General features: G+C 32.5%; 1 protein-coding gene across 1 annotated transcript in view; it reads right to left on the reverse strand.

The window, feature by feature from the left end:
- Window positions 1-14,352, reverse strand: part of LOC113522631 (beta-1,4-glucuronyltransferase 1) — a 69,161-nt gene that overhangs the window by 4,354 nt on the left and 50,455 nt on the right. The window contains exons 3-6 of the mRNA XM_026908384.3: window positions 3,995-4,154; window positions 3,289-3,600; window positions 2,676-2,808; window positions 61-194 (exon numbers count right to left, since the gene is read on the reverse strand). Of these exons, the coding sequence (XP_026764185.2) occupies window positions 61-194; window positions 2,676-2,808; window positions 3,289-3,600; window positions 3,995-4,154 (739 nt within the window). The remainder of the gene's footprint in view (window positions 1-60; window positions 195-2,675; window positions 2,809-3,288; window positions 3,601-3,994; window positions 4,155-14,352) is intronic.

Here is a 14,352-nt window from a genome sequence, read left to right on the forward strand (position 1 = left end):
TAGTATAATATCACTGTTACTAAATTATGATTTGACAATGAAAAATTAATAATTTCAGACCTGGGTCATTTTGTCTTTTTTGCCTTCCCAACTAAGTCTATCGTCGTAATGTGGATCCTGATGTGTGCCTATGAATATAGGTTCCCAATGTACAAACTTTTTTTGCCTCTTACCAACGTGGAATACGTCCATTTCTGAAAATCATAAAAGCTGAATTAGATAAAAGATTCATAAAAAATAGACTAGGGTCATGTCGTATCTGAAGGTATAATAAATAAAATAAAGACAAAGACAATTTTACAAAACTCGAGGGTTGTAAAACATATAGTCATCAACATCAATCCACTGTCACATTGCTGATTATAGAGATATGTTCGTCGTTTATTTATATTTAGAATGGTCGCCGTTTAAGATTGAGGAAAATCATATTACACGAGTATGGGTTGGGCATTGGGAATTTAATTATCATTATAAATAATTCTTTTATTTTTGTTTCGTTTTATGGTGGTCTACGTCATAATAAGTACGTGCGAGCACGTAAACGGCACTTATTTTATATTCCATTAAGAAGTTAGTTAAGCAAGCTCCCGTCTCTTGCATTGTAACTACTCAATGATATTTTAAGGTATCCGCAATTATATGTATTTGCCTCCAACTTCCTGGAGTTTCGTCGGATGACTATAGAGTGTTTGTGTTCAGAGATTTAGGTTCTAATGTTATTTTTAGTTAATATTTTTTTATATATTTTGTAATGATGCTTTCCTGGGTGAACGTATTGAGAGACTGTAAAGCTCATCCAGTTGATGTAATAAATAAATAATGCTGTGACATATGGACAAACCAACAATTCTTCAATTATAATTTATAACACATAGTGTGAAAGGTTGGAATTGGATAGAATAAATACCGAAAATAAATCCTTACTAATATTATAAATGTGAAAGAGAGTTTGTTTGTTATCTTATAACGGTGTAACGAATCACTATGAAATTTATTATATACGTATTATATGAGATAGAGGAGTAGATATGCTTTATATCTGGGCCAGTAAACATATTCCGGACAAAATCGCGGGTATATCATTATTAAGATATCGTGTATTAAAACGTAATGACATTTCCTTTGCTAAAAAAAATTTGACACAGAGAAAACAGAATTTCTATTAAAACAATAGTATTAAATAAAACCTCAACAGCTAGGTTCCAATTTGGCCATTTGACTATGCCATGAAATACAAATAACAGTTTTTTTTTATATTATCCAAAATTGTAAACATATATATATATATTCGTAAACTATGTCGTAATATTATAAGTATACGTAAGACTAAGAGGAATCAATATGAAATAGTCAATGGCCGATAGCATCGCGTAAGTAAATACGAAATTACGGAAATTACGCAAAGTGCAGCCCGTGCATGCGATTTTACAAATTGGCGCAAGAAGTTCGAGCCGGTCGGGTCGTCTGGGAACGGGCGGGTAAGGCGCGGTCGTTGAACCATAATACGCAATTAGAATGCCCCATACGACGACCATGCTATGCTACAGACGGCATAAATAGCTCACGCACTAAAAGCATCCGCGATTAATTGCTACTGCATCACGACAGACGTCAGACTTTGCCAATTCGAGACACTTTTGGCAATAAAAGAGAGCGGTCAAGGCATACACGCCGCGAGAACAATGTAACGACCGGCGTGCTGCCGTGTATACGAAACTGATGAAATGATATAGAGGCAAGGTGATAGAGGTATTGTTTCAAGATTTTGTTCATAGCTCTGTGGTACAAATATACCATAACGATTTAACAAAATATTCTTTTATTCTTTCATTTTGACAGTCAGGAACAGTTTGAATGTCTAATGAATGTTTATGAATGTTCAGTGTCGTACCTAGATCATTATCACAAACTCGGTGTCCATTGATTTTAAAGTTTATTTTCCAATTAGGTCTAGTTGTGGATTTTTTATGTTAGGTTAGTATCATAATACTTTAGTTCTCATTCCTTAGAAAAAATAAAGCAAGAGCGACGGTATAATTGCCATAAGTTGTCATAGCATGTACATTCAATGATGCCCAGAGTACTGTTCATGTATATCAATATTAGGTGAGCTGTCATTGAATATTTTCATAGATAGTTTCAAAAAGATATGCAATATTTGTTTTTTAATTATATTATAGAACTATTACCTTTTACACAGTAAATCTGTTACGACCTCCAAAGTAAATCTCTCTTAAACATGGCTATAACTTTACTATCACTTATGTTTGAGGTATTCTCGTTTGTGGAGCACATTTTATTTTAGCTTTTAAAATGGTGCATTGAAAAGGCCATGAGATATGAAAGTTACATTTTATGCATTTATAATTTAGCGTAGTGCAATGCATTTTTATGTCACGATATAAGTAATAAGAGAGCAAAATGTATACAATTGTATTTCATAAGATTAGACTATACAGGTTTTTAATTGTATTTTAGCAGTGTCTTTATACCATATCGTTACCATAAGACCGTGTTGTGCCATACTATGATTAATTATTAAAAGCATTCATAAGCGGCATTTCCAACATTGTAATAATTAAGGATTGTTAATAATAATAGATTTATTGATCCATTTTGTACTTAATAATTAATGGATATTAGTGATAAAGTAATAAATGCTAGATGATACTTACGGGAGGTCTCTGTTGCTTTCATCCAATGTTGACCTTCAGGTATATTGTGGCAATCCGGACACACATATTTGTGGAAGGGTATAGCGGTTTTATTGGCCAACATGGCTTGAAGTTCTGTTTTAGTAGATGGCACCTAAAATTTACATTTAATATAAATAAAGGATACATTATACTTTTATATTTATATTATAAAGATAAAGGAAATATTTTATTGTTTGTTTATTATGGATAAACTTAAAAACTATTCAACCGATTGTAAAAATTGTGTAATATATAAAAGAACAATATTATAGGCTATATATTATTTTAGAAAATTCTATCTACCTATGCATAGCCAGGCTAAATCACTAGTCATGAATTATTTTTCGAAATTTCGTAGCGAAACGGAATATGAACTGTTTTTACATGACTAAATACTCGTAATATAGAAATGATATCAAAGTGGTACAATTTCGATCATTTGTACAATTTATAGATTTTATGACGAATCTCTCTATGAACTCGAATTAAATGTAATTTTAAATTAATTTTTAATATTCGTGTCGTAAACTTTGAAATTATGTTTTATGATAGAGCCATAGGTTAATTTAATTTCAATCTTTGTTTAACTTACTTGAACTTTGGCGTCAACTTCAAATATGCTTATCGGAAATATCCTGGGATTAATAGAGTTGTTCAAAGGATTGGCATTTCTTGCGATCATGTTCAAAAAACGAGGAACTAAGTTGGGGCTTGGGTACAACTCTATATCGGAGGCTAGTACATAGTGTGTCAAAGCTGCATCTCTTGCGATGTTCCGTGCGACGTTCACTGGATACAACAGTCCCTTTTGCTTTTTATATGTTGCTGAAACGTTGACGTTCGAAAACGGTGCTGGGACGGTGCAATTGTATGCCGTCGTTAAAAAGCTATTTGGATTAGGAATCTGTAATAAAGAATTATTAAATATTTAATTATATTATTGTGCTATTTATTAAACTAACATAATCGGGAGGAGAAGGATTGTCAGTAATGGGGACGTTACTTCTATTGTTAGCAATACACCTGTCAGGTTGATCTCCATGCGGTTCTCTCTGGAAACCATCGTGATTAATTATTGTCAAATTCGTCACGATGGCCTAACTGATCTGACTTCGTTTACACCTATCACCACTCACTAGTGCCTCGCCAGTTTATAAAAGAATTACAACTGGAATTTATTTTAATTGGAGATTTGAATTCTTTAGGACTATAAGAACTAACACTTTGAGTATCGAAAATATTAAAAATAGCATCAATAAATTTCTGTTTCGTATTATTAACACGGATAGTTTACTTACGTTACTAGGTATATGTTTATTCGAGAAGAAGACGTGGAAAGTGACGAATTGGCGTATGAGATCGTTCCCCGAACAGTCTCGTAGGTACCTGATGCTGTTGACTGTAGGCATTAGATCGGCGCCCGGCGCATGGATAGCTAAGCTCACTGGGGCCATCCATCTGGAATTAAATATAAATAATTCTGAGTCAATTTCGTTTCAATTGAATATAAACATTTTCACATACCTCAACGTTCTACAAATTAATGTGTGGATAATTTAAAAACTATTTTTTTTATACAACTTAGAATGACAAACAAGTTGACGGCCCACCTAATGGAAAGTGGTAACCGTCGCCTATAGACATGAGCAGTACCATGGACATAATAGAGTATACTGTTTCGCCCATGATATATTCTAACTTGAATTCTAAAGATATAAGATACAGTATTATTTAAAATAGCATTTCTTATAACTTATACTTGCTAGAGGTAAATAACCAACAAGCAAAATTCATATTTTTTAAGGTGTGTTGCATGTGGAATTTTGTTTTTGTTTTCATCACTCGAACTAATAAACAGGCTTCCACGTAATGGAATGTAGTAGGTAGTAGTTACCGTAAACTAGTAGTAAACATTTATACAAAAAAACCTCATCAAAGTCTCTCAACTCTTGTACATCGCATGATATCACTCTAGTGTACGGGATTAATTAAATGTGTATATAAGATTTGAAAGCTAACACCAAAGACACTATCTTTTTTTTTATACAACTTAGAATGGCAAACAAGCTGACGGCCCACCTGATGGGAAGTAGTAACCGTCGCCTATAGACATGAGCAGTACCATGGACTTAACAGAGTATACCGTTTTGCCCATGTTAACCCATACGTTGCCATTCCTGAGGAGTCAGGAGTTATTTCTCTGTACCCTGTAAATTCACGCCATATCCCACCCTTCGAACCGAAATACAGCCATGCAAACACAACTGCTTTACGGTTGATCCTCATATTCTTATATACTTCTTTGTGTACTTTCGTTACATAGATGTGGTCGTCAGTTCTAAAAACTCTTGACTCCTCTTAAGGTAAGTTTTAGGGGGGGGGGGGGGATTGTCTTGATTGAAGGGAAATGCGGACTATCAGTTCCTTTGCTAGCAATATACCCTATAACTTTACTATTAATATTTTTCCCGTAATCGTATAGTGATGTTGATACCTTCTTTAAAAAATGAGATATCAACGCAAAAATATTTTTTTTAAATCCCAATGGTATTTTCAGAGATTAGCGTGTTCAAAGAAATAAATAAACTTTTCCGGCTTATTGTATTAGACTTGATAATAAATTATCTTAAAGATACATTGTAGATATAAAATCCCTTTTAATATCTATTGTTGGCAAAATATACAATAAAATAGGCCAATGAATAGAATCAACTTACCATTATCATCTGGTAAATTACTCTTATATACTACCAATAGCAAATTTTTATCGATAAAGGAAACCATCCATTCTCTAGACAAGCCATTTTATTATCATAAAGTAAAAGGGGGCGTCACAATAGGCGGGTCAGGTGTGTACAGGCTACGACGTTTTCAGGTCACGAAATTCACGTGTCACGTGACATTTACTGCCAGCTATTTCATTAGCCCCTGGTATTTGGGGTGGTGCTGTTACGAAAATCATTGAATTATGCGTCAACTACAATATGACATAACAAGAGAGCTTAGATGTTATACAATAAAATTGCTTAAATGTTAGCGTCGTGGTTGATGGTAAGATAACAAGAATTCCTTACGAGATGACCTGAATAAGTATTACAAGTACATCGTTGCAATATACATGCAATGTATGTGGGAATCTGATGCACAATGACATTCTATTTAAATGGAAAATACTATTCAACATACTTGTAAGGCTACTACGATTACTAAGGAATCTTGAATTAGTATGTGTGAATGATTGTAACTTTAATCAAAGTTATTAATATGATAATACGGAGTAATTTTAACGGCATAATAATAAACTGGATGCACTAGTAGTAAACTGGACCACCAGTATGATGATTTCAAAAAGTTTGCGGCTTTTTAAGTACTATTAATAGATTGATTTTTTTGAGAACGTGGTAAAGCGTCGTGTGTTTAAGTCTGGCCGAGAGCAAGACATTGTGTTCTAATTATCTAACTGTCCGGTGATGTTAAACAATGTTAACAATTCAAATAAAAAAAAAAACTCTAGAGAAGCTTGTTAGTAATGCTGGCTACCAGGCCCATTACTAGCAATATATTTCGTCAGGTCTACCTCCACGTGGTTCCCCCTGGAAACCATCATGCTGTATTCCACGATGGGCTAACTGCCCTGCCTTTTCATTCTCACCTATCATCCCTCATTGGTAACCCGTCAACGCATACCGTTAGCGCCGGCGATAATACTATTCCCTTATTATCCATTAAAAAAACCTATTAAGCTCGGCGGAACGGATAAGCTGATTACTTCACTGCAAAACATTTCTTATTATCCCATACAACATTGAAGTCGTGAGCATATATTTTACTGATTTCTTTGTATCGATCCACATGAAAGTCAATTATCGATCGTGGTTGCATTTAAGTATTCTTAATGTAGCTTATTGTCGACGTCGCGTGAGTCCCGACCGGGGGATAGAGCCTTTTCTGAAAGTTAATCAAGTTAACAGTAAACTGTAATGTCTTTTTGCACGTTGAAAAGAAGTGCAGACAGAATTCAATACGGTTGTAAACGCTGATTCAGCTGTGTGTTTTTTTGTCGTAAAACAGTTGGTCCCACGTGGTAAAGGGTTGTAAATGTTCAATTCTATTTTTAGTAGTATTATTTATACTGTCATTTTTAGTAGATAAAACTGTGAATGTAATATCCGAGATATTTATATAATACCAGTTTTTACTCGCGACTTCGTCTTCGTGTTTGAGATATATAGATTGGTTAGGAGAAAAGCAGAAGAAGACTGTACTTGGTCCTCTGGCCAGAAGTAAATTAAGAAATTTGATAATGCATTTTCAATTATGGTATTAGAAATAGGATCACTTGTTACATGTAATGTTTGACGTTAAAAAAAATATTGCAAGTGAATAAAAAATATTAATTTTTATTAGTAAGTACATTTTACACTATCAAATATATAGGATTATATATAAATGATGACCTTGGCGGTGTAACGGTTTAACAAATTGTTTCACCTTCCGATGGTTGCGGATTCGATCTCGCATAATACAAACATTTGTATTCGTCAGTATGTCTATTTAAATTGGTCTAGATGTTTTCTAAAAAACATTTAAGCATATCTATCAGTTGTCAAGTGGACGTGGGATTAGATAGCGCTATGTAGGTAATACATCAAGTCATCTTAGAGCTGTAGGCTGGAAATGCTAAGTAATTTCGTTAGGTGATTTTTAAACTGTATACAAGATATTTTAAAATATTTTTAGTAAAATTGCAAATACATTACAAAGTAATTTAAAACATTTAGGGATTAATGCGATCCTTTTTGTTTGATTTACTGTAATTCGTGGATTTTGCTATTTATTACTGTAATGCGTGAATTTTGTAAAGTAAATATAATTAATATAGCCTGTCTGTGTATCGAATATAAATTCATTGAAGTGTGATAAATAACACACATTAAAAAAAAAACAATAAAACAAAAATTTACATATATATACTATAAGTAGGACAGTGTAATATTCCGCAAAAAACCATTTGGATAATATGTTTATACTCGAACCTTGTTTGGTAGAACATTCAGTAACCAACAGGGAGGTCGGTAATTCGTGAGGGTGCGACGGTCTGGTAACCTTGTGTCTATGCCTCGTTCACATTGTTAATTCGGCAAGTTTATTTGTTCAATAAATACATTTTAAAGTTTATTATTAAATGTGTGATTTAATTTCTGTTGTAGACGTGTTATTGTAATGGACGTAACGATATTAACTTATATGAGGTGGATTTCTGGGATATTTTGTTGGGCAAGTACATATAACATGTTTTTGTAACAGTCGTTAACTGTCCATTATTGAACATAACCTCTCCCATAAGGGGGGAATTTGCTAGTAGTTGCCTAGCTTTGCAGATGGGTTGGCATCTACAGTTAGGCTTTGGTAATATTTTAAGAGGGATCTTGTCCACTTCTCGACCATTATGCTTCCTTCGTCGCCTCTTACGACATCCATGGGAAAGGAAGGGGTGTCTCATTCTATTCCGGGACCACACGGTTACAACATATAATATGTTTAAATGGATAAAAATAAAATGGCAATTCAGCTTGCGATATAAGTTTATGCCAGCGGGTTTTTAATGAGGGATGATTGATAAGTGATAGGGAAGTCAGGTCAATTTGCGATTATATTAGGAATTAACTACAATGATTTCTAGAGAGACCGCGTGAAGGTCGTCTTGACAGGGTATATTACTAGCAAAGGGGCTGTTAATTCCTGTTACTAATAATCTATTCCTCTAAAAATAATCACTATAGTTGTATAAGAAACTTTGTAGGGATATATTCCTCTTTATAGCTTTTTGTTATTTAGCTGGAGATATTTAAACTTGTACTTACCGAGTTTGGATAAACGTGCAGTTGGAAAGAAAATGGTCAGCGTGATGGTAATAGGCTATATACTCCTCTTATAGGGAGAGACTCGTGCTTGGCAGTGGCATATTAATGGGTCGTTAAGGTAAATTAGTAAGAAAATGAACAATTTACGCAATATCCTTTTTTGATGCCAATACAATTCTGTTTCTTTTATGGAATGAATGGAGATGCAATTCAGTGCTAGAAGTATTTAAATAGTGCTTTTAATATATATAGTTATTTTAATAAAAATTGCATACAAAATATGCAAAATTTGGAGAATGAACAGGTATTACTGGCAACTTGGTCAGCCGGCCTTTTGATATATTCAAGTTTTTATATTCTTTTCGACATGTTTTTTTTTTCAGACTTATTCTCTGCTCGTTTTAATGTTCGTTCCTTAGTTTTACTTATGTTATTAGTTTTTAGTTTTATATTATGTTATTATAGTTATGTTGGTTTTTATTGTTCTCAAGTCAATTGTGTATTATATCCTATATTATATCCATCCTCATCATATGAGCCATTAATTGTCCCCTGTTTAATATAGGCTTTCCCCATAACGAAAGTTTTGCCAGTAATTGCCACGCTTGGTAGGCGGATTGTCATTCGCATTTAGGCTTTTAGAGATGTTTTAAGAGGGACGCTGCTGTCCTCTACCATTAAGTTTATTTATTCGCCTCTTACTCACGGGAAAGAAAGAGGTGGCCTATTCTATGACGTGACTACACGACCTTTTTAGATATATTGCTACCAATTGGATTACTAGCATTTTGGCATTTTTTTTAATATAAAAAAAACCTATATACACAGAGAGATTTTTGAAGTTAGTTGTAGTTGATTCTTTGTCACAATTAATAGCTTCTAATACATCATTTAATATTGTTATTGCTTGTCATAATCGCTTCATTTCGTTCAAGTCAGTAAATAGAGCATCTAGAGGGTGTAAACTATACATACCTGTGTGCTTTTCTATGTTCATTTCCGCGGCGGGAAAGCTATAGAATTTTTGTTAGATCAATACTTATTGCATACTTGATCGTGTCAGATACTACACTGTTTATTATTTGTTAATTTTAACGAATTCACACGCCCTTTCGTTGACAATAGCATGATAAAAACTTTCTGTACTTATACAATTGTATCGTTGTGTTTGTAAATTGCCTTGTTTATTTCCTATATTGTATAATGCAAATAAAGTATACTTTGTCATTCACTCATTCATAAAAACTATGAGATAAATTTCAAAATGCTAAAAAGGTAATTATTCTTTGTTTCTCTGCTCTTGAAATCATTTTACAACTCGAAAGCTAAACTAAGCTAAGCAGGTCTACCATTTCATTTTCATTGAATAAAAAAGTTCTTTATAATAAGTATAAAGACCTTTTTATATTTAATCAATTTGTGAATGATAACTGGGTACAGAGGAATAACCATCTATCATACTGTATACTCTGTTATGTCCATGGTACTTATGTTAAGACTTTCCAAATCTTTCTATGTTGTATAAAAATAAATTATATTGAATGATGATTACATTAATATATTAAAAATGTTAAGATAAATCTTTCTAGTTAATTAGACTATTAATTAGTAAACTCACTAATAATAGGTTGTATTCATAATAAAAAGTTATTATATGTACTTAATTAAAGTTGATGGCGGTCATTTGTCGCTAAATAACCGAGCTATATTGTATCACATTTACTGTAATATTTTAATTAAAATCAAGTTTCATTAAATCTGCAATTTATAATATCTGCAGATATCAGCAGCGGTATCTTGTAGTATAAAATAATATACCTCTAAATTTGTGATTATGATTTTAAAATATGAAATAATTTAATCCATTAATATTATTTATTTACTTTTAAAAGTTCTGTTGCTTTTTATATATTTATCTGTATCTCACTAATCTTGTAATTAATGACTTTTAAAATATTAATTAATTTTAATTATTAATATTGTATACATATTTATTTTTAAATATTCTATTACTTTTTAAATATAACTGTTAAACCAACTCCACCATCTATTGCTGCCTTCATTACCTCGCTCCAACCAACATCAATGTCTTCACGGTTTCTGAGAGCTATATTGCCCGCAGTGCGATGCGGTTTGGCTTTATGAGATTATAATTGTTAGAAAAATTTTTTTTTTTATTATTACAAATACAGTAGACATACATTCATATAAAGTCAAGTTATTCCATATCTACGTCCTTCCTAATATTGTGAATGTGAAAATTAATTTATATATTGCCTCTTTGTACCTCAATTGCTCAATCAATCTTTATAAAATAATCACTTTTTATTCCTGTTAATCAATACATCCTGGTCACAGAGACGAAGTTACGAGTAAAACTTAGTATGTATTAAAAAAAATGTAATGAATATAAATAAATATTTATGGATTATTTTACATACAGAATCCTCTAAATTAGTATTCGTACTAAATTATTTGTTTACGACATTTTTAAGATTCGACGCTCTATCTTGATATATATTATAATCCATTTCTCTATCTACGTATAAGCTACAGTCCCGAATGTGGCTGATTAAAAAAACTAATGAAAAAAAACGTTCAATTTCATGACTGATTGATATTACTGATTTATTTGTAGCAAAACTATATACAATATAAAAAATTAAAATAAAAAAATGCGTAGTTTTAATATATTGGTAACAAATAACACTTAAGTAAATAATTGTTCTGCATAATATATTTACTTTCCTGTTGTATAGAATTGGGAATATATAGGTACAGCATTTTGTTATACACATGACTGTAACTAGGTATTTACATATAGTTGATTAATATTCAGTTGTATATATTGTCTTTTTGATAAAACTGTATGAATAATGTTTGGAGACAGGTACTTTACAATAGGATCCTATATGGTAACGAATACTCATAGGCAATCAACTAGATGATTGAAACATGATCAATTTTGTTGTTTATCTCTGTAATTATTAATTGCTGTTTATGACTGAATTATGTAACTTATTTGCTGAGGTATCTCTTTTTTTTAATGTATAAAGATTCCATTTTGGTACATTTACCTTTATTAACAATGTAATAAAGGACGATATGTCGAGGATAAAGTCAGTCAGCCATTAATTGGCACATCGTGATGAATTCTCTAAGACAAACTTAACCATCATGGTTTGCAGGAGATCGTGAGGAGGTTAACCTGACAGGGTATGTTGTTAGTTTTTTTTTATAATACAGAGGGTAAAAGTATGTGGTTTTTTTTAAATGGGTGATAATGGAATAGTAACTCCGCCTGCGCTATCAGTATACGCTGGCGGGGAACCAGTGAGGGATGATAAGTGACGATAAAAGCAGGTCAGTTAGCCCATCGTGACGAATTCCATTAGAATTAATCACGATGGTTTCCAGGGGGAGCCGCGTGTAGGTCGACCTGATAGGGTGTATTGTTAGCAATAGGTTAGTTAGACTCCATTACTAACAATCCCTTTCCCCCCAGGGTATGTGGTTTACTTGATGGTAAGTGACTATTGCTGCTACTAGTGATGGTTAGTAATGATGATCAGAATCATTACAAACAATGTTCCCCGCGGGGGAAAAGAATTATTAGTAATGTGTCAATTAGCTCTATTGCTTGCAATATAACTTATCAATAGACCTACACGTAGTTCCCTCTAGAAAGCACGGTGGTTAATTCTTGTTGAATTCGTCACGACGGGCCAACTGACTTGCTTTCATCCTCGTCTATATCCCTAACTGGTCCCTTACCAGTATGTACAGATAGCGCAGACAGATCGTCATACTATTTTCACCCATCAAAAAAAATCTTGCTTGATTGAAATTTTTGCAGTTTTAGTTCAAGTTAATATATAACAGAAAATAATTATCCATATATAATAATTAAAATATATATTTCAGGAAAAAACGACTTTGAAAAAAAAATTTGTACCACTAAAATTTAAATATAATATTAATATTTTTTAAAAGCGGATCCATACACAAAATATTTTTCTTAATAATACTTGAGAATAATTCTAGTTATGTTTTTGTTAAGAGATAAAAAAATTCCAATAGAATTATAGAAAATTATAAATGAGTATCTACTTATATGATCAATACTGTTTTAACACAAATTATTTCTATTTCAATAAAAAAGTAGATTTTTCCTTCAAACTAAAACATGTCTAATACATATATCGACATATGACCATTAATAAATGAATTGACTTTATATGTTTTCAAATATATTTTTCAAATAGATATTAAACGCTTTTTACCAGGTATATTACCAATTTTTCTTGGTCCTTGAAAACCAATCTACGCCCTTGGCAATTAGCGTTGGAATTCTCTTTAGACATGAATTTGATTTCGCGACCTACATGTGGCCGCAGTCGCTATGCGGATAACAGTACAAAGGTGCTGAAGCCGTAATGGGAGATGTTGCACTTGCCTAGTTCGTGTGGGTTGACCGCAGAGCGCGCCTCCACACTACCGCGCCAGAGATGAGGCACGTACGACCATGTGATACTTGCAATACGTATTTAATTTTATTTGGAAGAGTCTTTCAAAAAGAAGGTTCTAAATTTCTATTGTTTTGTTTTTGTGACTAAGTTACGCTAATAAATCGATCGGATTAATTTTATGACTACTGAAACTGTTATTTGTTTATTGCGAAGTGAAATATTGTTTGTTGCGATGCAAAATTAACACACGAATATAGGGCTATTGAGGATAAATAATGAACATCCAAATGATGGAGATATCAAAAACATCGAGTAAAATTTTCTAACTTGTATTTATAAAATGATGTATTCTAACATTCTTATTCATGGGGATATAATTAAACATTTTTTTCTAAGAAACTTACTTTTAAAACTGACATATAACTTCCAGCCCCAGCATACTAATTTAGATATCGTATGAGTGGTTCAATATTTTTTATCATTTTTCGACTTATATTTCTTTTAGAAAATGTAAATTAAGATTCACTGTCTTAAAATGATGCTATTGACTTTAGTTTCACGTGTATACCTAGATTACCTGTATCTTGGATTAGGCCGCGATAATGTTATCTTTGTTACCGCAGCTATCCATGTCGTCACGTCGTTAGTTTTATGATTAAACCCGGAAAAAAAAAACATAAAAAAATCCTTAGAATATTGTATAAAATATTCCACGTTATGAACTAAATGCTGACAACTTTATACGGTTGTCTCGCGATATGCGAGCAAATAGCTATCGTATGCAGTAAAACAACTTTAATATGTGGCTTTACGACGCATACATTCGTTGGTAATCTAAATTACAGTTATCGTTATTTTCCTTGCACACGTCGTATATCCATCCGTTGAAATACCCGACTCGAGACAGCAGATGTAATAAAAATCTCATGGCTTAATGGCTTCCTGCATTCTAAAATCAATCAACTAAATTTTCAGGTAATGTTGCGTCATTAGTAATAAGTAATGGAGTACAACGGTCGACCTACAATCTTGTTCATTAAAATAAAACACACTTCAATTTCGTGGCATCTCGTGGCGTCTCATTATTCAATGTCGGCGAGCACGCGAACCGCTCCTTAGCTTTATGTTCCGATTGCGGTGGCAGTCAGGTGTTCACTGCTAAGTTTACATACAAAAGGGAAACACCGGGTTATTCACGATAATGCTATCAAGGTGTTTATGTAATAAATATTTACAAAAAACACACCTTGGAAATCTTTATTATTATTTTTTTTGTAAACGTTTATTCAATGTTATAAGATGTAGAGCTATTTTATTATTGTC

This window comes from Galleria mellonella, unplaced genomic scaffold, assembly GCF_026898425.1.
Source record: "Galleria mellonella isolate WM207_F2 unplaced genomic scaffold, CSIRO_AGI_GalMel_v1 utg38, whole genome shotgun sequence".
Taxonomy (NCBI): Eukaryota; Metazoa; Arthropoda; class Insecta; order Lepidoptera; family Pyralidae; genus Galleria; species Galleria mellonella.